The sequence below is a fragment of the Anopheles gambiae genome, chromosome 2 (genome assembly GCF_943734735.2).
Source record: "Anopheles gambiae chromosome 2, idAnoGambNW_F1_1, whole genome shotgun sequence".
Classification (NCBI taxonomy): Eukaryota; Metazoa; Arthropoda; class Insecta; order Diptera; family Culicidae; genus Anopheles; species Anopheles gambiae.
Window position 1 is genome coordinate 31,048,834 of NC_064601.1, and position 25,873 is coordinate 31,074,706.

The 25,873-nt window shown below is 45.6% G+C and overlaps 5 protein-coding genes and 1 long non-coding RNA gene across 16 annotated transcripts in view; 3 read left to right on the top strand and 3 right to left on the bottom strand.

The window, feature by feature from the left end:
- Positions 1-101: 101 nt before the first annotated feature.
- On the bottom strand, positions 102-14,761 carry LOC1272935 (dynamin). 7 transcript variants are annotated; one of them, XM_061641795.1, is made up of 15 exons: positions 14,201-14,761; positions 11,680-11,753; positions 11,448-11,597; positions 10,767-11,373; positions 10,329-10,674; positions 10,088-10,245; positions 9,713-10,007; positions 9,506-9,622; positions 8,835-8,891; positions 7,916-8,134; positions 7,733-7,826; positions 7,513-7,649; positions 7,246-7,412; positions 5,503-5,646; positions 102-1,532 (listed from the first exon to the last, which is right to left on the bottom strand). In XM_061641795.1, the coding sequence occupies exons 1-15, from the start codon at positions 14,344-14,346 to the stop codon at positions 1,466-1,468; spliced, it is 2,778 nt and encodes a 925-aa protein (XP_061497779.1). In that variant the 5' UTR covers positions 14,347-14,761; the 3' UTR covers positions 102-1,465. The 7 variants fall into 7 exon arrangements, with proteins under 7 accessions (XP_061497779.1, XP_563079.4, XP_061497780.1 ...); XM_563079.5 differs by lacking the exon at positions 8,835-8,891 and adding an exon at positions 9,287-9,298; XM_061641796.1 differs by lacking the exon at positions 8,835-8,891.
- Positions 14,762-15,127: 366 nt separating this feature from the next.
- LOC1272934 (serine/threonine-protein phosphatase 6 catalytic subunit) lies at positions 15,128-16,950 on the top strand. Its single transcript, XM_311859.6, has 4 exons — positions 15,128-15,605; positions 15,861-15,989; positions 16,069-16,227; positions 16,332-16,950. Exons 1-4 carry the CDS (start codon positions 15,438-15,440, stop codon positions 16,794-16,796), a joined length of 921 nt encoding a protein of 306 aa, XP_311859.5. The 5' UTR covers positions 15,128-15,437; the 3' UTR covers positions 16,797-16,950.
- A 29-nt stretch (positions 16,951-16,979) lies between these two features.
- On the bottom strand, positions 16,980-20,403 carry LOC1272933 (protein suppressor of forked). The gene is made up of 9 exons (XM_311858.6): positions 20,026-20,403; positions 19,833-19,946; positions 19,537-19,745; positions 19,066-19,453; positions 18,795-18,986; positions 18,528-18,719; positions 18,209-18,455; positions 17,571-18,134; positions 16,980-17,479 (listed from the first exon to the last, which is right to left on the bottom strand). The coding sequence occupies exons 1-9, from the start codon at positions 20,062-20,064 to the stop codon at positions 17,262-17,264; spliced, it is 2,163 nt and encodes a 720-aa protein (XP_311858.5). The 5' UTR covers positions 20,065-20,403; the 3' UTR covers positions 16,980-17,261.
- Positions 20,404-20,937: 534 nt separating this feature from the next.
- LOC133391111 (uncharacterized) lies at positions 20,938-24,653 on the bottom strand. Its single transcript, XR_009764597.1, has 2 exons — positions 24,285-24,653; positions 20,938-22,204 (listed from the first exon to the last, which is right to left on the bottom strand). It is a non-coding gene; the product is annotated as an uncharacterized LOC133391111 (long non-coding RNA).
- On the top strand, positions 21,030-23,448 carry LOC1272932 (facilitated trehalose transporter Tret1). The gene is made up of 5 exons (XM_311857.6): positions 21,030-21,165; positions 21,588-21,818; positions 21,894-22,192; positions 22,271-22,525; positions 22,589-23,448. Exons 1-5 carry the CDS (start codon positions 21,033-21,035, stop codon positions 23,144-23,146), a joined length of 1,476 nt encoding a protein of 491 aa, XP_311857.5. The 5' UTR covers positions 21,030-21,032; the 3' UTR covers positions 23,147-23,448.
- LOC1272931 (clathrin heavy chain) overlaps positions 24,007-25,873 on the top strand; it is a 13,422-nt gene continuing 11,555 nt past the window's right edge. For 2 of the 5 annotated variants that reach the window (XM_061641790.1, XM_003436308.2), the window contains exon 1: positions 24,007-24,121. The gene's annotated coding sequence lies outside the window, so the exon portion shown is untranslated. The remainder of the gene's footprint in view (positions 24,122-25,873) is intronic. The other 3 variants (XM_061641793.1, XM_061641792.1, XM_311856.6) reach the window with 3 other exon arrangements.

The window sequence follows — 25,873 nt, forward strand, 5'->3', positions numbered from 1 at the left end:
GATAGATAAGGTATCTCTGGTCCGTTGGAAAAATATGAATACATGACGTGGCCCACCAGCCATCGCCGTTCTGGAAAGGAGCATTGCAAACTCTTCTACCGTTCGCTTTTTCCACCATCCAGGGTGATTTATTTACAAAATATTATATGACAAGAAATGTACAAAATAATACTTAGTCACGTTAGAATAGTGTTGAGCTTTGATGTGTGTGTGTGTATGTGTGTGACGGACTGGACTCGGGGGATGATCATCCGAAATGCCCATTGCGCTCGATGAAGAATAATTGTTAGATTAAGCTTAAGTCCATTCTGCTAATTTCGCAAATCGTTCCAGGCTAGATGGGAGGGGGCAGCAGCTAGCTCTTATCGTCCTTTCTGCACAGTCTAAGCAAATGTCCCTAACACGTTAATACTTCGTCGGTCTTAGTGTTGTTTCACCGTTCGATCGCTCGAAAGGGAGTCGCGAGGGCTAGTGAGTACTGGAATAGGGACAGCCAAGACGCGGAACTAACCGCCCAACTACCAACCAGTACCGTACGAAATGTGGCTATGCTTTGTAATGTATTATTCTCACTATTCTAATATCGTATCGTGCATACCCTGTGTTTGAATTGTTCTATGCGTACGCTATTTCCGTTCTACAGTGGATGCTCCTTAAACTTCTGTACAGCCTGCACCGGTGATACTCGTAGCCTATAATCGCTGCTACCTACCACCAGGTGATATCCAGTCCATGTGGTACACAAAGGCCTCATAAGTTAACATTCCTTTCTAACTAACTAACTAAAAACAAGCAGCAGCAGCAGCATAATTATACCCTGTAGCAGCCTGAACCTGAACAATCGTCTACTAAACCTGTATAAATCGCCACACTAAACTCCCTCCTCTCTCTCACTCACTCACTCGTCTATCTCGATATTTTGGCCCACATTTTGCAGGTTGTTTGTTTGACCCAAAACGGAATGGTTTCGATACCCTTTCGGCTGCACGTACTTATCATCCCGTACTGAGCAAAAGGTTGAAAAAGAGGCAAGAAAGCATCGGTGCGACACGATCGATTCCAAAGCTTGATAGGAAAAGAAAGAAGCTGATGATCGGTCGCAAAGATCGAAGATGATGTGGCTCAATGTGAGACCAACTATGCGCACCCACTCCCGTGTTAGGTATGTTTGAGTGTGTGTGTGTGTGTGTGTGGGGGGGGGGGGGGGCAGTGTAGAAGAAGGAAAAGCAAGGAACTATACACTTAACAAATAGTTCACGTGTTAGTTGTGTTTCTGGTCCATGGACCAAGCGGGAGCGGGCGCTTCTTACATTACCTCACTACACACAGTTCTCGCTACTACCAACAACACAATAACGGCGACTGCTCGGCTCTGGTTTTACAATCCATCATGCTCTTCATCACACTCCTGTTTTTTGCACCTTTTTACATCCTCATTCAAGCATATATGTATATATGGTCACGTTCATGGCCGGCCCATGGCATTGTACGGTCGGTCCGGTAGGCGCGGTGGCGCATTCTGGGCAGGTCGACTACAATAATTTAACAGAACACGGGTCAGTTTAGGAGTTGAAAGAGTAACACAAAAATGGTTGTTTTCTAAATACAAGTGCGACGTGTGGGTAATTGCGATTATGAAGGAAATGTATACAATAGTAGTTAAACAGAATAGAAAGGCGTTAAAAGTGACGCAGTACGTAATGCGAGTCAGGACAAACAAAGATTAATTACCCAATCCAAACCAGTCCCATATTCTCACAAACTAGTAGATGGAAACATACATTGTTAGCGAATGAATCCCCCGAGCGCCCCAGAGTGTGGAGCATTAGTTGAACGTTAGAATAGAAGAGACAGCAAACCACCATGCCACCAACCAGGCGACCCGTGAGCAAAGCAGAGCTAGTTCATCACCATTCCGATTACCGCCTCACGGCAGGCAGCCGGCCTCCCATACAGGACGGTAGAAGCAGTTAGACAGACAGTTGAGACAGACAGACAGACGAACGAACGGACAGACATGCGAATAATGAGTTACACAGCACAAACGTTTCATCCATTATCCCATTATTATCCCGCACCCAGCTTCAATTCCAATTAATTATGTTATACTTTATTTTTCTCTGTCGTAGAATAGATATAATATGTATAGTTCTTATTCTGGTTTTGTTTGTTTCAGTTTCTCGCTTTGTTGGTTTCGTTCCTTTCTCCTTCTCTCATCTGTTTCACCTGTCTTGCATCATGGTGGTACGTCTATCGCACATCCTTATACATTGTTTGCTCGTTGCTTATTACGTGTGTTTGTTTTTATATATGTTGGAGAATGCATTTTTCTTTTCTTTTTGTGTGCCTTTCTTTTCTGTACTGTTGGTACATGTTGATGTTTTGCTTGCATTGTTTACTCACGTGTGAGGGTGTGTCAGTGTTTATGAGTGTGTTTCATTTGCTTTCATTTTCGATTTACATCAGTAAGTATCGAATCCTTCTTCCTTTTCTTCTTCTTTTTCTTCTTCTTCTTCTGCATTCTCTTCAAAGCGCATGTTGATGAAATGGTATGTTTTGTATGTTTAACTCTTCTTTTTATCGATTTGCCTTTTTGCTATTGGTACGCGTAGTTTTGTGTTTGGTATTGCATACGCGCCCTATTATTCATTGAAGATGGCGGATTCAAACTGATATAACACGCACGACATAATAGAGATTCTGCATCGGGTTTACCTTTAACATAATTAACCAGCTTCAGGAAAGTGTTTTCAAGACCTGTAATGGTTTGCTTTACTAGATTTAGAAGCTCTAGTATTATTTAGAGTGAGAGAGAGAGAAGGGGAAATAATATCCAGCCTAAACATAATGGTAGTATAGTTTGTTTTCTGTTTACTACAAAAACACTACATTTTCCCATTTTTATTCATAAAATAAATTGGTTTTCGGGTTTGGAAGGAAAAACACAGTTTCGGGTGAAACTTTTTAAATTAAAAAAGCACCATATCCGACTTATTGAACACAACATTAAAAATAGGCGCAGCAAAAAAAAAAGCATTCAATAAAAAACAGGATATTAAAATGATGATTTAAAATGTATCATATAAAATGTTAACAGTCGGCCCATTCCACAATGTAAGGAAGGTCAGCAGGAATAATGGTTTTTTTTTTTTATCAATTCTGCAACCTGAAAGAGGGATTAATTACATTATCTTTTTCTGGGCTTTTGTTGATAAATAAACTAAAGCAAATGAAATTGAATCCATGATGTTCTGGTCCTGATTGAGGGAACTCATTGCAGTCGCTACGGCTAATGATTGTAAAGAGAAAATGCTCACATCCTTTCATTATTTAAACAGGCTTCGTAATAACAACAGATACAATACTAATTGACCTATATACGTTGTAACCCTACGTTTCTCGATTTCACCATAATAATGTGGCTTATTGTTGTGCCATTGATTAAAATCAATCGCCTGAAAAGATTGTATGTAACAAGAGCCTGCGCAACCAACAATTGCACGAAAGAACTCAAGCTGAGCTAGCAGCAGCAGCAGAGAATAGAGAGACATTCGTACCAATTCGTATCTTAAGTCCATTGTGATTCAAAAGATGAAGAAAAAAACAAGTGCAATGTTACAATGTTACACAACTAGGAAGTAACAATGTAAACCAAGAAAGCTCAAACTTTAAACATACAGAAAACCCAAAATAGGATGCATATACAAAGCACAATTTGTATGGGTGGTATGAGTTTAACGAAATAAAATACTTAAAACAAAACCGTTTCGGGAACTGCCGTACACTAAACTATACGGAATATACAACGCTTCTTTTACATTTGTTGGTTGTTTCTGCCTGCCTGCTCCATCGTTACTAGCGGCCGGTCTTCTCCCTCCTCGTGTGTGTGTTTCGTTTTGCTTAGGTTTCGACTACATTGCTATCGTTCTCGGCTCACAGCTTCGTTTCTATAAACTTCTACAATTTTAAGCGTTTTCTTTAAATATTATCCGCGCACGCAAACAGTGAACAACGTTATCTTTGAACTATATTTATATATGCATATGTATATATTTATATTCATTTCTTGTAATATTTTTGTTGTGTCTTTTTCTTACTGGTACCGTTTTCTCTCGCTCGCCTGTTCTGTATTTTCTGTCTGTCCTGTGTGTGTGTGCTGTGAATACCACCTCTGATGCAACTGGAGGTGCACACTTTGTCGTTGCACCCAACAATGCATCGTTCTGATTCGTATGGATCGTGTGTATGAGTTGTGTGTGTGTGGATTGGTATAATTAAAGAGCCCGAAGCTGCGGGTTTTAGTGGGCATCCGATAGAGGAATGAATTTTGTCTGAGAAAACTTCAACTACAACTCCGCAGAGCATTTTCGTACTGGGAGGATAAGTGCGCTGTGAAACTTGCCGCCCATTAATATCATTAGTACTTCATTCGCAACATTAGAAGAAATTATGGTTCGCCGTATTGTTTTTATTTGCTGGTGCATCTATAGTTGGTTATCATGTTCTTGTTTGTTTTTTTTTTTTTTAGAATGCATGAAACATTTTGAGTGGATTTGTTTAGATTATTTAGGGATAGTGTTTAGTCCTTGCCTATGCTGCAGACTTCTCTTGTATTTGTATTAGCAACAGTGCTGATGTATTTTCACTTTCCTGTTCTCATTCTCTTCTGTTTTTCGGGGTTGCGCACCATACTGGATGGGTGCAGTTGTTTTTGTTTTTGCATTTTAAAACTAGACACACAAAGACACTAAAGCGTTCAAACACACACAATCAACACATCAACATGTTTTGCAGCTATCCTCATGTCGGTGCAGGTGCAGCGTGGATTACGCAATTTGGATGAAAATCGTTCTTCCATCGGGGTTAGCAGTGCACAATGAATGTTTCCGCGTGGGTTGCGCCTGTACTGATACTCTACTGGTAGTTAGTGTGTTTTATTCCTCCATTTTAAGTTCTTTACCATACGTGGTACTACACTATGTGGAATGTTTCCTTTTGCTTCTGATGCGCATCCTGATACGCATTAACCAGCTGCTTGTTGCACTATTTATAAACCAGACTCTATTGGACTATCGCTTCAGCCAAGCGGTTTAGTGTTTGCAGCCCGGTTTTTTCCCTTTTTTTACCCTAACAATAAGCCCCCGTCATAACAACGTAAGTAACAACACACCGGTGGGAAAAAACCGATAGTAATGGGGACATGCACAGTCGCAGGAGTTTAACGGCAATACATTTGCAGCATTAAAGGATGCGCTATATAGGCGGGAGTACGCACGAAACACACATGGCATGTAGCAGTGAAGGAGGTGTATGCATTTAGTCGCGCCCAAGTCATGGTTTTAGGTGTAATTATTTGATTTGTCCTGTGTGTTTTTTTCTTCTTCTCTTCTCTCGCCTTCCCTTCACCACACACAACGCCCTCCCCGGGTGACATCAACACACATTACAGAGCAAGTGTAAATTTGGGATGAAAATGCACACACTGGAAGCGGAATACTTTACTTGAACTTCGAGGCGAACACATTCGACAGTTCGTTCATGGCGGCATTGGTGACGGCCTGTCCGACCTGCTGGTTGATCTGTTGCCTGGTGCTGGCCGGAAGCATCTGTGCCATGCCAGCAACGGAGCCACCACCACCCGGACGCCTGGATCGGTGTGTGGGGTGGGTGGGTGTGTGATGATAATGTGCGCGCGCGCATAGCAAAAGGGGAGAGTGAACGTCACACCGTGCGCGTGGTGTTCGTCGCCAAACACAAAGTGATGGGGAAGATGGGAAAATGAAGCATTAACGTACAATACTCTAATTAACGATCGTTTCAAGTGTTGCATGATTGTTTCTCCGTGTTTGTAAGTATATAAGTAGGGATTCGACATTTGGATTTAGTTTTCATAAACGTATTACAACAACATGGAAAGTGCATCGTTTCTCTACTCCTCTCCTACTTGCTTTGCGATTGTGATTCGTGATTTACACCACTCGCATCCTAACACATACAACTGGCGATGAAAACTAACTAACTAACGGGCTTTACACATTACTCTATCGTTTGAAGGGAAGGGAGGCAATGAGGGAGGCCCAGCTAGGGGTTAAACCTCACACGCAATGAAACGTATCCTTCAAACGCTCAAATAAGCTGTATAACACAACGGCTAAACAATAACATGCCTCAAAATGCATCACTGTTTTAGAGAGAGAGAGAGCGACAGAGCTAATCAAAAGCAATGGGAGATTGCCGTTCGTATGAGTAACAGAATTGTTGTTTTAATAATTTCACGGTTGAAATTCGCACAAAAAAATGTGATGCCATTTTTACAATATATCTCAAAATTAAATTATACTTGCTTTGGTTCACTCTTCCACCCATACATAATGTTTGTTTGCGTGGAACAATTTTTAATGTAACGATTTGTTTGTTGTTTTTTTTTTTTTAGATACTGTTTTACTGGATCAACCCGTCATCATCAAACACGAGATAGTTAACTCTTCCGTGTGAGTTTAGTGTTGGTTCGGTAGATGATACCGTCCTTCCTGTCTGTAAGATTGACTGCATTCCTGTTTAAACTTTGTGTTTTTTTTATTCCTGCTAACTTTTATTTTGTTTTGTTGAAACTAACTCGCCAATCGCATTCCGCATACTTTTCTCTACAAGTTAACGATCCATTTGCACATATGCGTATGTTTTGTATATGTATAATATGTATATATCTCTACATAAATTGCATGTTTCATACGATAAGGAGATTTGTTTTCACGTGTACGTTTCGTGTGTTTACTTTGCTCGCTATGTTTAGTTAGTTTTTAACGCCGCCTGTAAAAGTTGGGTTTGGAGGGTGTTAATTAAAAAAGACAGACAACAAATACGAATATTACTTGCGGTAAATTTCAAAACTGTTACTCAAAAGAAAAGCAACAGAACCGACAGAAAGCCTACGGTAAATCAGATGCGGTTAAGCGTAAACAATGTAAAACCAAAGCGAAGAATGATTCAAAGCATAACGGAAACACTGAACAACTGTGTACCTATAGAATCGCACAGTGCAATGGCAATCCCTCGCGAAAGGGTACAAAGTTAAACAAAGTTACAACAGAACCATAATGATATCATAAATTAATAAATAAGATCGCTATTGAAATAGATCATTTAGTAGAGCACCCTTTGTTTTAAATGTTTAAATAGAAGATAAAAAAAAACAAGCAAAAAACCAAAAGAAAGATAAACGAGCATGGAAACGGTAATACTTACGATGGAATCAATGGTGCCGGTAGTGCCTGGCCACCTGGACGGCCACCGGGCAGGGGTGGTGCGGCACCACCTCCAGGTCGGTTCGGTATTGCCGGAGCCGGCCTAGCACTAGCAGGTGCTGGTGGTGGTCCCCGGCCAGCCGGAGCTCCCATAGAGCTGAGCGAACCCTGTAAAAGCAAAGAGTAACAACATCGAGTCAACAATCGCTTGAACGTCCGCGCCCGATCAGACAGCACGAAACAGCGGGGCAAGGTATGGCACGCTTACCTGCTGCTGTGGTGCAGCTTTACGCGGACCGCCCGGGCTCGGGGGAGACAGCCGCGGGTTGTCGAGACCGCTCGACAACCAATCATTTTTCACCGGTGGTGGTACGGGCGTAGAGAAGGTAGCCATCGATACGTCACCTAAAATGGGGAATGACAACAAGCACCAGAGAAAGATTAAACACACTGACAGCAACCCCTAGCATGACCATGCTACTACTCACCAATAATACGCAGCGCTTCCTTGCACGCGTGATACATTCGCAACATTTCTTCACGTTTTTGTGCTTCGTCCGCGCTTTCCTCCATCATCGAGGCCTTTGGGTTTGGAAGAATAAATAAATACCGTCGTTTTTTTCCTTCTTCTAATGTTCCAACTGGCACATTAGACACAATCCCAATCATACCTGATCGCCGGTAGCGTACAAATGCGCCAACAGCTCGCCGTTGATGAAATCCTTGGTATTGTTAATGATGAGCATCATAATAGCTTTCGGAACCATGTCACGGGTAGTTTTGGTGACGATGCGCATGTACGATTCGACAAGATTGCGTATCGTCTCTACCTGGCGCTCCAGCTGCGGATCAAGGGACTGTCCAGTTGGACCACTTTCGCCTCCACTCTCCTGTGGGAATTGGAACGCATTTTCATGTTAAATGTCTATATCTAATACTCGGCGATATAATTATATTAGCTTGTGAAATCCAAACCAAAGCACCATCCTTAATTGCAGGTTTGCTTACATTTCATTAGTAACAAAACATGTGAAGCAAAAATACCACAGCACACACTAAGCCAAACCACCAAACCGTCTGGCAACACATTGAAGGAAAAAGTGTTACAGTGCAACAACCGCACTACTACATTTTCCCCCGAAACTGATCAGTATATGTTACAGATGTGTGTTTCAGAGTAAGAGAGAACAAGGGATACAGAGGATGATAAACACATAGAATAGTGCCAATTTGATTCGATGATCAAACATTGTACTTTTAATATCAAACATTTCAACCATAAGTTAACCAAGTTATAAAAACGATATATGAAACAACGCATTTTCGCTATACAATATTAGTTTGCTGTACTCAGCAGCTGTTTTGTTACGAAAAACATAATATTCATAATATTTTCTAATTATAATCAATGAAATTAGTCCAATACATGTAAAGAAAACATATTCTATGTAGTCCTACTAATGTTATAGCTGGTAGGATCATCGTTGTAGTGTTAGGTGAAATTGATATTGAGCTATTTGAAGTAGAATTTAAAATGAGGACAATCCAAAACCAAAGGAAAACACATCTCATAAATACATTACTGCGTACTTCAGTATCTGTCTTACTAACATCATCTACTAGAGATTGCTGATGCGATAGCAATTTCTGAAATGAGTTAAACAATTTAACAGGTCGAACGATCAAACAACTCGTTAAACGGTTGACGGATATGTAAGGCAATAACTTTCATCTGAAGCAAACGACCCGCGGGAGAGTAAGCCAATGGAATGCTCGGCCCCATTTTACAAATCGTCCGTTGTGGACTGGCTAAATTTGTTAACCCTCTGACCAAATTTTAAGCGGTGACCGATGTGTTGGACCGATAGCAAAGAGAATGTGTGTTGATTAATGTGCTACTAGGGACAGACATGACAACGGAAACATCTATATTGTGCTGTAAAGGAAGTGGAGTAGAAACCCATCTGGAAGCAGGATGTGGGGGGGGGGGGGGGAACAACCTCTGTCAACAGATTATTTAATAAAACAATTATTAAACCAACCTCCGCTTCCGTCTTCGATGATCGCGAATGGTGCAAAAGTGAGAAAAAGATAGAATGAAATCAGTCACGAATTTGCAGTTGATGTTGAAAAATCATCACCCAATTACACTCTTCTCAGAATCACGTGTTTTTTACAGTGTCATTGTGTCGACAATGTTCATGTTAGAAGAGTTACTGTTCTGCCACTGGTATCAGGATGTAATGCAACAACAAACTCACCTCATCTCCGTTGGCGGGAGTATCCTTTTCAGGGTACACACCCGCACGCAGGAAGGATGCTTTCCATGAATCCACATCATCAGTGCTTTCGCAAGACAGCTCCAATTGCTTGTAATCCTGTGGAAAGAAAGAACAATATTTAGAATTCAAACCTTCAACGTTGATGCTTCCCGAACCAACTCTCATGGGTGCTCTACAACATATTACCTTGTAAACGTTACGTCCGTCTGGATTGAACAGACCGAACGTGTGTCGCCGGGACATGAATCCTTGCTCAATGTCACGGAGCTTCAGCCCGTCCAGGGGCAGCATAAATTTCTTCTCCTTCTCGTCCTCATCCTTGAACCACGAGATGCTCTCGGACGTTAGCACGAACCAGTACGGTCTCGAGCCACCCTTCATGATGCCGAGGTTTTGAATGCACATGTGTCCCTTGCGGATCACTTGCGAGCCAAGGTTGCGAGTGCCCGTCTTGACCGCATTTTCGGTTTTGCTTTGAGCACTGTGGGAATAATCAAATGTTAACGACAATCATTCAATGACATACCCAAAGCACTACCGCCCCCACCCGGACACACTCACTTTGCGAAACCGATGAAATCCTCATGGTTGGTGTTCATGTAGGCCAGCTCGTAGTCGATCAGCAGCATCATCTGCTCTTTGGCCTTTTGTTCGCACTGGCGAATGTGCGTAGTAATGATACGCTCCGTCTCATCGCGCAAACGCGGATAACGAGCCATCTGGCAAGGAAACGTAAGGAAAGGCGGTTTTATTTTTAAAATTACATACTTCATTCCGCACTAACGAAAGCAGCCAACCATACCTTGTCTGTGCAAATTCTCACAACATTAGACAGCTCCAAGACGGTCAGATCGACACACTTCAGGATCGGTTCCTTGAGCTGGGAGATTTGTTTCTTGACGATCGCCTCGAACGCCATGTCCGGGGTGAACAGACCGACACGAATACCGTGAATATTGCGAATGGCGAACGAAATTTCACGCCGCAGCTCCTTCTCGTCGCACGACATCTTGACGATCTCGAAACGCAATCGCTCGTGGAATATTCTATTGATCTTGGCACCGCCAGAAAGTTCGTTCGTGTTGACTAGCGCCGAACCGGAACCTTCAATTGTGCGCTCGAAATCCGACTGCAGTTGCTGGATCATTCTGTTGGAAGACAAAGCAGATGAATCGCCCATTTAAAACCAACACGCGTTCGCTTCGCCCCGCCCTCGATCTTGCGCGCGCATTGAACTTACTGCAGCATAGCCTTCGTCTTGATGCTTGGATCGTCCGGGCGGAAATGTTTGTACTGATCCACATCCTTCTCCAGCGTTAGCATCTGCTTCTGTAGCCGATCGCGCAGCGCCGGCAGCGTATCACGGATATGGTTGGTCAGCTGCTGATTGAGCACCTTCTGCAGATACGGCGTGCCGAGCCGATCGGCAATGTGCCGATAGCTCGGATGGCTCAGGAAGAACTTGCGCTCCGCGGCCAGGGCCGCATGGATGTCCTTTCTGCCCTCGATATCCTTCTGCGACCGGTTCACCACGCCGATGTAGCCGCGGCGCAACGGCAGCAGCTTGTTCTCGAGAATATCGCGCGCATCCGTTCCCTCGTCCATCAGATCGAGCTTGGTGATGACACCGATCGTCCGGACTCCCTGCGGGTCGACCTCTTTGGCCAGCTTGAGCGCATCACTGTTGGCCAAATCGGTGTTGGCGGGCGTGACGGCCAAAATCAGACACGTTTCCTTGCGGATGAACTGAAAGATCATGCCCTTGATCTGGTTCTCAATGTCGGCTGGCTGATCGCCGATCGGTACTTTCGTCAAACCGGGCAAATCGATAAGCGTCAAGTTGAGTACTGAAATGGAACACGCAAAAAGGAACATTTTTTTACTAAACCGTCACTATGGATGAACTGAGCCATCACCTTACCATGCGGCGAGTACACGCGAAGATTAATCGGTATGTTTGAGATACCCTTGTTGCTACCGGTAATGCGATCGGTTTCCGCTTCGATCTCCTGCCGAATCTCCTCAAAGTTGGAGAACTTCTTACCCTTCTGATGAAGGAACTCTCCAAATTCTGTGGTACAACATAGGATGATATATTAAACTCATGGTATATATTTGTTGCCTTTTTGTTTCGCTGACTCAACCCAACTTACCCACAGTTCCATTGATTAGCTGTAAAATCAATGGTCGTCGCGTTACGATGCCGGATCCTCGGGGGAGGAAATCTCTGTAATGGAACAATAAAAGCACCAAATCAATAACAAATCCGATACGAATGATAACGTGTAGTAAGTTTTAGTACTAATGACATGCATCTTTGTTGCTGAATAGTGTCCAACGCAACACACCATTTAACTGTACACGCTGTATACAACAGCAGCAGCTTGCCATATTGCCCGGTCCCTGCTGTTTGTCGAACAGCAATGCTCATTGTGTGTGTGCCTATCTCGTATCGAAAAGTGTTTTTATCTATCTTGCAAGTCGTCTCGTAATGAATGTGCCTCCGTTTCCTGCCCGTAATCGAGGGAGGAAAAGCTGTGTATCCCCCATATCCCGTGTCGTGTCGATTGCCCGCAGTTCCCCATCAGCATCACGTCATGATGCGAAGTGATGCTAAACGTTAGTCATGGTTAAATGAGCTTCTCCTACTCGAGTTTTAGTCGAGAATGTGTCATTTCCTGTCCACCGTTCTTTCACTCCACCTGGTGTTTCGAAGGACATACGCCAGCAGCAGCAGCAGCAGCGCAACACTCGCAAACGAATGTGGGAAAAGAACGCGCTGCAGTTGCAAAACCACCTTCCCGTCGTCTTCACCCGTTATCGTGGATATTATGTAATTTTTTCTTCCTTCTGCAAGCTCCACTACTAACGCGCAAGTAAGGACGAAAGCGGAAGTGTTTGTAGATATACACGTAGACGTGATGGTGCACAAGTGTGCGTTGCTCTGCTCCCGTGGTGCTCCGATAGAGGAGGGGGGGGGGGGGTTACGTTTGTGAGTAGACAACAAAATAATTTGAGCGAGAATATGAGAGAGCAGAAGGACACGCGGTTAGGTTCTACGCTAACACAAGGGCACCACACTGATTGCATTAAATACTGTTTTGTAATTTGCTGGTACAAGATAGCATTCATCTTACGCAGGAACATACGATCGGGGGTTTAGATTAAGGGCAGAAAAGTGTAAATATTTTCACTTCCAACACCATGGTCCCTCCCCCCACATGCTGCCTGCGCACATACGTCACAGCTCACCGACCGTCATGCGACGCCTGTGGGAGTTTTCTCTCCATGTGCCGACGACGAGTATTTGCTCAGATGTTTCGCTCCACCAGCACTGCTCTGTGTGCGCGTTTGCATCTGTGCTGGATGGTGTTGGTAGGTCATCCCAGTGCACATTGCACGATTGTGAGCAAACCGATGACTTTAGAGCACGCCAATGCTCACTGTTCTCAGAGTATGACGACGGCGGTGGAGAGAGGGAGGGAGGGAGAGGCAATGAAAAAGTAAAACCTCCGAAACGACCCGTAGAGCTTTAGATAAGGGTGCCACCGCCGCCGCCGCCGCCTCCATAAACTGCTGGTTCTTCAATTATGGTTGTTTTTTTGGGGGGGGGGGGGGGAGGTTAGAAAAATCATTATTTGGCCCCCTTTGGACGTGTGTAGGCAATGGAGGTGTGCACGGTGCTCGTTCGAAATGTAGCGGAGCACAGAGCGTAGGACGCGCGGACGGTTACTCGATAAAAGTCCACTCTATTATCGATTATTTTTCGACTCCTCTGATAGCTTCCACACACACACACACACGACACACGGGGTGACACCCCAAGAAGTGCCCCGCCGCTAGACCCGCTCATATGGGTGGGAGGGCTGGGCATGGAACCGCGCGCGCTCTTTCGCGAAGAAGGTTCCCCGCTATCTTGTTCTCGCTCGTCTTATCGCACGCAGTTCGCTCTCCTGCTCATTTTGTTCTCTTTCGTACGTGCCCTCTCTGTCTCTCATCTCTCTCTCTCTCTCTCTCTCTCGCTTGCGCTATCCTAGTCGCACATAAACCGTGTACGGTCAGCCCGTTTGTTCCGTAGCACACAGTACAATGCATACTCACACACAGCACACCAAAACGTACGAGGAGACTCCCCAATTTCAGCTCCCCCGTTTTTAAAAAAAAGCCCTCCCCCTTCTCCACGAACGTATGCGAATTGTAGCGACTGAAAATCCATCCCACACCCCACATTCGCGGGGCGGAATAGGTGAATCATGTTTGATGAGGTGCCTTCAAACTCGCCCCAATGACACTTCCGTCAGTTTCACAGTCTTGCGCGCGTGTATGTGTGTGTGCGCGCGCTCTTCTCTTGTTTGAGCATGGGATGAAGGAACCACCATCCTTCTCACATTACATGGGCCGAAGGATTAAACACAACAAGGGATACACAATCGCCTCCCCCGCAAAGAGGAAGACATGTTATGCAAAAAACAACAAAAAAAAACCCTGGGAAAACCCTTTCGCTACGATCAATCGTTGACAGCTCGGGCTGGATGGGAGGGTGGTGGTGTTTTAGGATGAGTAATGAATGAATCGACAAAAAGCATCGACTTTTCCCTCCCCCCTTCACACGCTTTTCGTACTCTCTGCTGCATATCTTATCGCCACTACTGCTACTGTATATACTCAACTGACCTTCCGACGAAATTTTCCAGCACGGACGATTTTCCTGCCGACTGGCCGCCGACCACCGCAATCTGTGGCAGGTCAAGCTGCATATGCACCCCCATCTGCGTGAACGCATCCTGCAGCTTGTTCACGATCGGAATCAGTGACTCCATGCTGGTGGTGTTGATGGGCTGCCGCTGGTCAACTGTTTAGTTTGCACGCACAAAACGCTGTAGAACAGCGCAAACGCTTTCACACCCCGCACAACACACTTTGTTCTGTACCGTCTGTGCCTTTCTTACAAGTGCACACACACGCACACACGCACACACAATTCCTCTTCCTGTCGTTGAACGGGTCGCCGCCGTCTTCGGTCGACAAATCCAAGCACCCTTCGCAAACTTTCACGGCTTTGTTTCTTTTTCACCACCTGTGCGGAGTACCTCCTCCGCCGGACACACTCAGTAACGCAAGCACGCACGCACGCACGCACTTTTCGTCTGCCGAACGGTTCAGCACCACAGCACTATTTGGTAGGTTTTCGCCTTTGCCCGTTCCAACTTCTGCTGTGTGTGCGTAGTGACGGCTCTCGATATACAACAAGGGGGCTTCTTTTTTTTTTATCGCACCGAAGGAATTCGACTTCGATTTTGGGACCGTGTAAAGCGTACGCAATGCACTACATCATTGCGCGAATGCAATCGGAGTCGCGGACACACACACGCAGAGGACACGAGCGAACCAGAGCTTTTCCTTTCTGGACGAGGTGAAAAACTCGATTTTTCCTGCCTCCCCGATCGATTGATTGCGCAGAGTGTTTCTTTTTCTTGGCTCCTTCCTTCTCGGCGTTTGACAGGTTGCTGGTCAAGATGGATGGGTGCGACGTGTGACACGGGCATGTTTCAAATCATGCCGTTAAGGCTTTGTCAGCAACTTACAGAACTTATCCCATCAATGAAAAGAATGCAATTTTATACGTTTTTTCTCATTTATTTTATGAGTTGTGACATTCAATGTTTCGTAAATGAATATATAGAGACAGCAAAAATTACGGTGTAAAACACACTACTATCAACCTTGATCAACTTGACGTCGACCTTTGTTTGACAGCAGGTTCCACACAGAAGAGCCGAAGGGGTGACTCGCATTGTGTTGTTTCTTCGCAAGATTTCGCTACCCCATATCACCGTGTCCGAGATAAATCCTACAAAGCGACCACGAATCTTCCACCCCCACTCCCTGCCAGCAGCGTACCCGCCGAGCCATGGCTTCGGACCTGGACCAGTGGATCGAAATTGTGAAGCAGTGCAAGTACCTGCCGGAAAATGATCTCAAGAAGCTGTGCGACATCGTCTGCGAGCTGCTGATCGAGGAATCGAACGTACAGCCCGTCAGCACACCCGTCACCGTTTGCGGCGATATCCATGGACAGGTTCGTTTTGTCACCCGCCCCGTCATCTTTCTTACCGAACTGCGTATATATTTAGATGAATCACGCGTCACCGCCGGTCGGCCGGTGCGAGGGCGATAAGAATAAATGCCCGGCCGCACTTGCCCCGTGGCCCATCCCAACCCTCGGATCCATGCGCTGCGGGCGATATTTGTCGTTCGTGGCGGGGACACCTGCAGGTCTATTTTCAATTCCCCATCCATCGCCCTTACACCACTCGCTTCTTGTCGTTCGCAGTTTTACGATTTGGAAGAGTTGTTCCGCACCGGTGGCCAAGTGCCGGACACGAACTACATCTTTATGGGAGACTTTGTGGATCGGGGATACTACAGTCTGGAAACGTTCACGCGCTTGCTTACGCTAAAGGTACGGTAGGGTGTATCCCGCCCCGTACCCGGGGGCTGGCATGATCTGTTTGACGAGCGCGCAATTTTCCGATTTGCAGGCACGGTACCCAAACAAAATCACGCTGCTGCGAGGAAACCACGAGTCGCGCCAAATCACCAAAGTGTACGGATTTTACGATGAATGTTACACGAAGTACGGTAACGCTAGTCCGTGGAAGTATTGCTGTAGAGTGTTTGACCTTCTAACAATTGCCGCGGTAAGAGCACGCCGATGGAAAGCAGGATATGTCCATCTCCCTCCCTTGTACTGTAGACAGTTTTGATAACGGGCATGTTTCTGCTTGGCGCTTCCCACTTCCAGATTATTGAAGAGCAGGTGCTTTGCGTTCACGGTGGCCTTAGTCCGGAAATCAAAACGCTCGATCAAATTCGAACTATTAACCGTGACCAGGAGATACCGCACAAGGGCGCATTTTGTGATCTGGTTTGGTCGGATCCGGACGACATCGATACGTGGGCGGAGAGTCCGCGCGGTGCCGGCTGGCTGTTCGGGTCGGCGGTGACGCGCGACTTTATGGAGATCAACATGCTCAAGATGATCTGCCGGGCGCATCAGCTAGTACACGAGGGTATTAACTACCAGTTTGACCGAAAGCTGGTGACGGTCTGGTCGGCACCGAACTACTGCTACCGCTGTGGCAACGTCGCCTCGATACTAGAGTTTAAAGAAAATGACATTGATGATCCAAAGGTGAAAATATTCAAAGCCGTCCCGAACGAAGAACGCGTCATACCAAGCCAGCGCATTACGCCTTATTTCCTGTGAACCGAGCTATGCTACTGACGGGATGCAGGCCGGAACCTTCGGCGCTACGTTGTTTTCATGCCGAGCCGCAGATCGACGCATTACTGCTCTACAGTTATTGAACGTATTTTTGCACAATAAAAACTATCAAACTTCCTAGAAGCAAAGTGAAAAACACTGCCCCAGACCCGACGGCATCGATCATTTCTATCTATACGGGGTTTCGTTTGTTTGTTTTATTCATGTTAGACGTCATTCGTACCTGCCCGTGCCCGAATGTTGGCATCGCACACTGCCTCTGTACATTCCGGTATGCTGATTACCAGCCACAATGATTTCGTCCTCTAAAACTTTCTCGGAGCGTAGATATGACGAGCTCGCCTAGTCCTTACAAATATATGTTACAACTATGTATGTTTTCGGCAGCGCGCGAAACACTGTTCCTAAAAGCATAATCCCGTGGCGTCGCAGGCTATCATCATGCATTCACTTGAACCGTTTCTGCTGTCTTAGACGGTAGATATCGTTGGCGGGCGGGGCTGGTGCCACCGCTTCATCGTCACTGTCCTCTCCGCCCGGTGCCATGCGCCGCCGCTTAAGGCCACCTTCGCTCGCGTACGTACTATCGTCCACGATCCAGTGGACCGATTTGGCGAGCTCGAACAATCTCGAATCGGCAGTACTATCGCTTGGCGGTGGTGGAACTATGGAACGGAAAGGAAAAACCAAAACAAAATTTAACATGCGCTGAAAAATCGCCTAAACATACTAGAAGTTGGTCGGCGTAGAACGTACCTTCGGGTAGTTGGATGCGATTGAACACTTCTATTATCTTGTCGACCGAAACGAACGGACCCTGGAAGCTTACGGGCGGTGGCAAAATAGCGCACAGGGCGGCCAGTGCAGCCGGCTGCGGGAACGTACCACCCGGCACGGGATGCTCGCCTGGGAATGCATTCGGTTTCGGTTTGTACGGTATCATCTGGCTGAAGTCGGGCCGGGCAAGCTGCTGCGGCTGCTCCGGCTGCTCCGGCACTGGTGCGGGCGGCGGTTTCACCCCGGTCACGCTGAGCATTCCTCGCGTTTCGCTGTACCCGATCGATTTCAGCTCGGACGGCGAGCATGGGTAGAGATCAAGAAACTTGTAACGATCAACAAGTTGCGCCGTTTCCTTGCCTTCAAACTCCTTCAGCTTCTCCAGCACGGCGCTGCGGCGACGCTCGACCTTCACGATACTAGACAGATCCCCAATGTTGGACTCGAACTCCAGGAAGCGATTCCAAACTTCGACCGACAGCTGTGGCGTTAGTCCTCCCGACGAGAGCACCCGCTCAAACAGGACGCGGGTGTTGTTGTCCTCTAAAAAAGAAGAAACAGTTGAGCTTTTGAAGTACTCCGATGCAAACGCGACATGCTTACGCCGCTGAACGTACCATTCAAATGCGACAAATAGTCGATGTAGCACATGACGTATTCAGGACTACCACCGAAGCGTTTCAGCCCCAGCTCGAATATCCGAAAAGCGATATCCTTATCCTTACTACAATAATACTCCATCAGTGCGGCCGCCACAAACACGTGATAGGTGGAGCGCACGTCCTCGCGTGCCTTCTTAAACACGGCTCTGGCCGATTTGATTCCCTCCGCCCGGCGCGCAAACTTCATGTACTGTATGTAAGCCTTAAAAAGGGAAAGCAAGGGAAAATGTGTCATTTTCACTACTCGTAACCCCGTGACAAACACAACACGTACCAGTGTCGGATCAATGTCGTTAATCGCGAGGAACTTATTGTACATCTGGTGCACTTTGTCGTACTTCAGCCGCCCTTCCTCAAAATCGGCATAAGCAAAGTAGAGTAACGCGTTGCGGCTCAACACAGAGTTGATAGCACGCTCCAGAATGTTTGCCGCCTCATCGCTGAATACCTTGGCCGCATTGAGATCCTAAAATCGATGAAAAGAATCACACACAGCCTTGCTTTAAAGTCCTTTACCGAGATTACCGGTTCGCTTACGTACCCCTTTCTCCACAAGCAGCTTCGAGCTTTGATCGAGATACTGAGCCGCCTGATGCCACACGGCTGGATGATGTGTAAGAACGAGCAAACATTGCTCGATTGCAAACATAACGCGACGTGTTACCAGCGCATTATCTTCACTGCGCAACGGGTTGGACTTTTCAAACGCAATGTACTTTTTCCACAGCTCCACCTGTCAAAGTAAATGCATTATTGAATCGGCAATGACTACACATGCCACCAGCTGAGCCTTTTACGATCGTCACACGCACCTGCTTAATTTCTTCCTTCGTTACCGTCGGTGGTACGGCCGGCAGGTTCCGGTTCAGACCCTTGGTCACAATTTCCAGCTCTTTCGCAACGCGTCGCGCGTTCATGTAATCTCGCGACCGCTCCACGCTCATCTTTTCCGATATGATCGGATTAATGTTCTGCTCGAACGCGATGTAATCTTTCCACAGGTGTTCGATGCCGATGATTGGCGTGATGACCGCGCGTTGGTACACCTTCCGGACGGCCGTTATTTTCTGATTTTCCGCATAGCTGCCCACAGCATCGACGCTCTTCAGGAACATGATGTAGTCGGTCCAGATGGAGAACGAGTGCAGATCCATGCCGATCTTTTCTAGCGCGAAATCGTACGCCTGTGCCATCTTTTCCCTAAAACAAACAAATGCAAGGTAAGGTAATGAAGGTTACTCAAAATTATGCTACCCCCAATGGGTGGTTCTGGGAACGCTAACTTGTGTGTACTAAGTCCAGCTTTCGTTTCCTTCACGTAAGTCAGGTAAAGTTTCCACAGATCGATGTTTAGGATCTTGACCAAACACCGCTGGAAGAGCTTCTCCACTCGCTCGTAATTGCGGTACTTCATCTCCTGCTCGATGTACACCTTCCAGTACCGAGCGGTCGTCGGAAATACACACACCAACGATTCGTACAACGATCGAACCTACAAGTAATGTGACATATTTTAGTGCATTTCAGCACACTGTATCATACTGTTCTTGTTGCATTTTTTTGTTTTGTTTTGTTTTACCTCGTTCACATGCCGGCTTTGCCCTTCGCGTACCAGAAGCGACCAGGATTCCACATCGAATGGTCGCACTTCGACCGTTTGCTGTGCCCGAACCAATCGCTCATGGCCCCATTCCTAGGCAGACAGGGAATAGGTTGGAAATTGGTTTACCAAACGTATTGCAATGGCAATCCATCACGATGCAACAACTTACTATATCAAACTTAAGCTGGTCCTTTAGTTGTTGTGTCATTTTGCGGCGTGCTTTGCTGCAGAGTGTTTGACTATCGCGCAAATCGAACAATTGCAGCCGGTCACGGAAACGCACGAACGAGCAGCCTTAACCAGCAGCCGTAACACGGTATTAGCGGATGGAGCTACGGAAATTATCTCCGATTTTAGAGCTACAATAAGTAAAGTATCGTGAAAAGAAAATACCACTCGGTGCCACTGTTTGCCGATGTCAAAGTGTTTGACGCCTATAAACAAAACGTGTGACGGTGGAAGGTACGCTCACGACGCTTCTCTCACCAATACATTTACGCGCATTTTTGACAGTTGTGATTAAGAAAAAAAAAATTATGTTTGCGCATGTAGCTAATCGAAATAACAGAAAAAAATTAACGAGATTAAAAGTTAACTGAAATAAATTTAAACATATTGTTATCGTATATTGCAAGCAAATATTTCAAAACATTGTTTAAACTCCACACCTTGTATTACTCTCCTGACCGAGAATTGAACACTGTGCTGCAAGAGCTTCATTTGAGCGGGCATTTCGTGTTTTTTTAAAAATGTGATGCACGAGTCGCTTTGCTACCGGAATTCAGATTAGCAAAAACACTTCATTCAATCGTTATTTCAGTCTTGTTTATCAAAATACGAAACAGAACTTGCTAACCGACAGTGCACGAAGCGAATAGAAAGGGTAAACTCTAAATCACATCGCTAACAAAACATAAAAACCATACAGTGCTTCCCTGAACGTTTCAACAAAAAGCGATGATACAGCCCATTTAATTTTGCCTAACACAATTTGTCTGAAACAGACACAACGATCCATGCTTCATCAATTACGGATCTTATCGGCGTAATCTTAAGCCTGATAACGCATCACAATAAAAAATCAGCTTTCAGAAGTGTGATTTTATTTCGCTGCTTATCAATGGTTTTGGACTTCAGTGCTACTGTAAAATGGTTTGGTGACACAGCTAGAGTGTAATGGTTCGTATTGCTTGGACTGATCTTAAACCATTCGCACCTACAGTAATACTGGTGCGTAGTTGGTGCGCAAGGATGGGCAAGCTACCATACTGTTTCGCACATCAAAATCAATACATCGCGGCTTTAGCAGGTAATTGAGTGGTGAAATTCGATTCTCTTCTTGGCGAAGAAGTGTCACAGTTTTTAATTATTCGTGTTGTTGCAACATTAAAATGTGTAAATAAGGATTTCACACGCTAAAGAATTTGAACGTTCGGCGACATGTGCTAGGTTAACAAATTAAAAATCAATTGTCTGTGGATGTATAAGATTCATATGTGTGTGAGATTGCGTAAACGAATTGTTTTTGTTTTGAAGCATAAACCAACACGTGTTTGACAGTGACGAGATAACTAACCGATCAATGAATAGTATCAATGAGTATGATAATTATCAGAAACGCTGATAAAATGATCGATGAGCTCCAGCACATATCTCCGAACAGATTGAGGCGGTTGGACGATTGATCTTCCTTTTTTTTCTCTATTTCGTAATAATGCGTACCGTTTACAGCTTCCTATGGCGTACTAACGATCGGAATGGTGTTTGGCTGGTCCGCACCAGCAGGACCCCAGATACTCGAAAATGGCGAAGGAAACCTCAACCTGACTGACGATCAATTTTCGTGGACGATTGCCTTTATGCCTATCGGTGGTGCGATTGCGGCCATACCATGCGGGATGATGCTGAAATCGGAAGGACGCAAAAACACCATCCTTTTCTTCGTTCTACCACTACTTTTGGGTGTGCATTGATGGTCGTAGTAGGCCGAGTGAATCATTGTTAGTAAATGTTGAGTGCGTATTGTATGCATTGCAGGATGGGTGCTGTTGACATGGGCCCAAGCCATAGTGATGATGTATCTGGGCCGCTTGCTGCAGGGATTCGCTGCAGGCGCTTACTCGATGTCGGTGCCGATCTACATTGGAGAAATAGCAGACCAACGTATTCGGGGCACGGTGGGCAGTTTCTTCCAGCTCATGCTGAACCTGGGCATGTTGATGTCCTTCAGCATTTCCGCTGGCGTGAATGTGTTCCAGTTGAATATTATTTCCGGATTCATCGTCCTGCTGTTCGGTCCCATATTCATGCTGATGCCAGAAACTCCTTCCTGCTTGGTTGGTGTAGCACTGCAATCGAAGGAAATGAAAAAAAATGAAACTAAAAACGCGCATTTTCTACATTCCTCCCCGTAGCTTAAACGGGGCCACAAAACTAAAGCAGTCGAGACGCTCAAATGGTTGCGAGGACCAAAATGTGATGCTTTTTACGAGATAGAGCAGCTCCAGCTGGAACAGGACGCACTGCTGAATCAACCCAAGAAATCGATTAAGAAATCACTATTCACCCCGGAAACGTTGAGTGCGCTGCTTGCGATGATCGGACTGGTAACGTTCCTGCAAATGTCTGGCATCAACGCGGTGCTGTTTTATGCTACAGATATTTTCATGGTAAATTACATACAAAATACTGTAGGATTCGCTTAATAACACGCCGGGGTCTTTCTTCAACAGAACGCTTCGGATTCGCTTAACCACGAGGTCGCTACCATTATCGTGGGTGCAATGCAGTTCTTCGGCACACTGCTAGCAGCATTCACCGTCGATCGAGTCGGACGCCGCTGGCTGTTAATGATTTCGGCCATCATAATGTGCGTATCGCATGTTGTTCTGGGCGTGTACTTTCACCTACTGCAAAACAGTCCAGCACAGGTGGAAAATCTCGAATGGTTACCCGTGTTTGCGCTGTCCCTGTTTGTGACGATGTTTTCGATCGGCTTTGGGCCCGTACCGTGGATCATGATCGGTGAAGTGTTTGCGATCGACGTGAAAGATCTCGCCAGCTCGCTGGCAACGTTCACCAGCTACGCACTGTCCTTTATGATGACGAAAACGTTTAATCCGCTTCGGAATGGGCTAGGCGAGGCTGGCACATTTTGGCTGTTTGGTGGATTCTGTATGCTTGGTGCCATTTTCGTGTTTCTATTCGTGCCGGAAACAAAGGGTAAAACATTCGATCAGATACAAAAACGGTTAGCAAGCAGCAAAGTGTACTTCAGGGCGGAAAAGTAAGTGTTGTTGCGTGGGTAATTTTTATTTGAATTGCTTTTAGTATAATAGTGGACAACAAACCAACAATTTCGATTCTTTTTTGAGGCCCCCAACTAGTAAATCTAGATCTAGACTCAAGATAGTAAATCTAACTATCTCGTAGCTGATGTCCTAATATGACCGTATCGAAGGTACCAAAGGGGCAAAGAATTTATTGCAATTCGGTGAAAATCATTTACTCGATTTCATTAGTAGTACATATATGTAGTCACCCGATATTAAAAAGAATAAAGACAATAAATAATTTTGATTCATATAGACAATTGGCCGCTTTAAAATGGTTCGTATTCCTATAAAAAAACAATATGATATTGCATGACTGATCTTCACATCATTATGATCACTGATCCGGTAGCCAACAACTCTGTAACGTGTACCTACTTAACGCGGCTTCACACTCATGACTCAGCCAATGCAATATTCCGACTTTTGACACCATCAGAACTTATGATTCTTCAAAAACCGCAACATTGTGACCACCAGGTAAATCAACAATGAACCACACGACTCCACTTTTTATCTTCTTAGCGTGATAAGCCATGGCTAAAGTTCACTTGGCTTCTTCCGCAACAAGTCTAGAGTGTAAAATTGGTGTACTGTCGGCTAATGAAAACTACATTCTGCTGATCGAAAGCAATATCTTTGTTCTTCAGTGGTAACAATAAAGCAGCGCTTCTTGCGCAATAGAATGTTTCGGAGTCACAATAAAAAAAACTGTTGCTCAACTGCTGTTTTTTGAATCGGGATTTGAATCAGCACAGCACGGACTCTACTGTACAAATGCCACCACGGCTCGGCCATTGCCAATTACCCGTAGTCGCGTTTTATCCGTGCCGATAGGCAAACCGAACGGATAAACGAACTTTTACTGCATTTCATTTTCCAACTTGCAACTCATCTGACGGTTTTCGTGTGTGTGTTCTGTGCGTCTTGCGGGTAATTTTCTTTCGAGATTTCGTGCGTGATTTCCACCCTATATGCCTTTTTGCAGCACAGATTGCAGCCCGTTGGCAGTGAACTTTTAACGTGCTGGCGTGAAAGCGAACTGGCAGCGAAAAATTACCAATAAAACCCCACTAATCGGGACAGTGATACGTACGGACAAAGCTGCTGTGTTGGGCTTGAAAAATTTGCGCATCGCCGAGGTGTGGGAGGTGGTGCGCTTTTGTGTAGTTACGAAGGGCCACCGTTTTCTCCTCTCTCTCTCTTGGATGAAGAGTAAATCGGGAAGAGCTATTTTTCACTTGTATTCGATGATGACCCGCGTAAATGTATGTGGAGATGGTGAAGCTGTGTTGAAACTGGCCGCACTAGCTGGCCATACGGGATGCAAAGAAAATGGTGGCCATGGTTCCGTACGGCTGGGAACGGAAAATTAAACCTCTCTTCTGCGGCGGCCGGATATGTTACGGAATGAATGCTCTGTTAAGCAGCAGCAGGAAACGAACGAGCAGTGTGTGTAGGCAATGGGCGGAGGCGCCCAACGATGAAGTGATGTGGCACTTGGTCACCATAGTGTGTGTGTGTGTGCGTGCGTGTTGAAAAGAAGTGTGTGTGGGGCGGGGGTCTTCCCAGTTGTGTGTACGGGAGGAAGAAAGTGACTCAACGAGCCATTTTGCTTGCGCCACTACACACAGAGAGCGGTTGCTCTGTCGCTGCGCAGGGAATGGGGAAACAGGGTGGCGGCGTAATACCTGCCAGCCTACGTTACCTGCTACGAAACTGACACCAACACTAGCATACCGGCCCTAGCACAGACTGCTGCTGCTAATAGGAACAATATTCGCTTACGCGCGCGAGAAGGGCAACCGGACGACGACGACGAACGAACGAAACTAATCTGATTGATGGGTGTCGAAATAATGGAGAGAAGCTCCTTTTACACACCACACCATGTGCCAATGGGGGTTTCACCCCACTCTGGCTGGGTTCTGGTGGCCGCGGAGTGTGCGTGCGTCTGACCCGCTTTAGTGCCCCCGTGCAAGAAACATCGCACACTCTCCGCACTCGAGCATAATTTCAATAGTCAAAGATAATTTAATTTACCTTTCGGGAAGTGAGTTGTTTTCTTCACTTCTTTCAAACACCATTTCGCTCCCGCACACACCAGCGTGCATGTGTGTATGGGCGAGTGCGGTGTGTGGTGGCTTTTCACTGATGGATAATAATTGGTAGTGGTATTGGTGCATCCGTTTTATGCTCTCTCCTTTGTCGTCCGCGCACTCTCTCTCTCTCGCTTCGTCGCGGCTCGCATCTTCGCTTCGTCATACATCCTGATATTTTTTCCTCACTCCGTTAGAATGCGCGTAATTGTTAGCCTTTGATGTATCTTTCCTATTTCACAAAGTGCTACCATATCAGTGTAAAAAAGTAATAGAAATTAGAACACATCATTTGGACGCATGACAGCGAACGATATCTATGTGTGTGAAACAGTTCCCCTCTAGTCGTGGAACGGCCATATTGGAATTCAATTATTCAACGCACCTACACCATGAAGCTGCAGCGGCTTTGCTCCGTTAATGCTATGCGTGTGTGTTTCTTGCGACAAGTGCCACAATCTAGCCTTTTAAAACACCAATAACAAATAGGTTAAATGTTGAACTTCAGTAATGTTTTGAACAATTTCTGCGAGGCATGCAATTGTAGGATGAACTATGCTCACGATGTACTGCGGTTTACGGCCTA

What these genes read in the sequence shown, in the direction of transcription:
- LOC1272934 (XM_311859.6), top strand. Translation starts at nt 15,438, where the DNA reads ATGGCTTCGGACCTGGACCAGTGGATCGAAATTGTGAAGCAGTGCAAG. An exon ending in CGCGCTTGCTTACGCTAAAG is followed by an intron (nt 15,990 to 16,068) that starts GTACGGTAGGGT and finishes TCCGATTTGCAG; the next exon opens with GCACGGTACCCAAACAAAAT. An exon ending in ACCTTCTAACAATTGCCGCG is followed by an intron (nt 16,228 to 16,331) that starts GTAAGAGCACGC and finishes TCCCACTTCCAG; the next exon opens with ATTATTGAAGAGCAGGTGCT.
- LOC1272933 (XM_311858.6), bottom strand. Translation starts at nt 20,064, where the DNA reads ATGACACAACAACTAAAGGACCAGCTTAAGTTTGATATA. An exon ending in CTATTTGTCGCATTTGAATG is followed by an intron (nt 18,135 to 18,208) that starts GTACGTTCAGCG and finishes CTTCTTTTTTAG; the next exon opens with AGGACAACAACACCCGCGTC. An exon ending in TCGCATCCAACTACCCGAAG is followed by an intron (nt 17,480 to 17,570) that starts GTACGTTCTACG and finishes TCCGTTCCATAG; the next exon opens with TTCCACCACCGCCAAGCGAT.
- LOC1272932 (XM_311857.6), top strand. Translation starts at nt 21,033, where the DNA reads ATGGTTCGTATTGCTTGGACTGATCTTAAACCATTCGCACCTACAGTA. An exon ending in CGTTCTACCACTACTTTTGG is followed by an intron (nt 21,819 to 21,893) that starts GTGTGCATTGAT and finishes TATGCATTGCAG; the next exon opens with GATGGGTGCTGTTGACATGG. An exon ending in CAGAAACTCCTTCCTGCTTG is followed by an intron (nt 22,193 to 22,270) that starts GTTGGTGTAGCA and finishes TCCTCCCCGTAG; the next exon opens with CTTAAACGGGGCCACAAAAC.
- LOC1272935 (XM_061641795.1), bottom strand. Translation starts at nt 14,346, where the DNA reads ATGGAGTCACTGATTCCGATCGTGAACAAGCTGCAGGATGCGTTCACG. An exon ending in GATTTCATCGGTTTCGCAAA is followed by an intron (nt 10,008 to 10,087) that starts GTGAGTGTGTCC and finishes TTATTCCCACAG; the next exon opens with TGCTCAAAGCAAAACCGAAA. An exon ending in AAGCTGCACCACAGCAGCAG is followed by an intron (nt 7,413 to 7,512) that starts GTAAGCGTGCCA and finishes TTGCTTTTACAG; the next exon opens with GGTTCGCTCAGCTCTATGGG.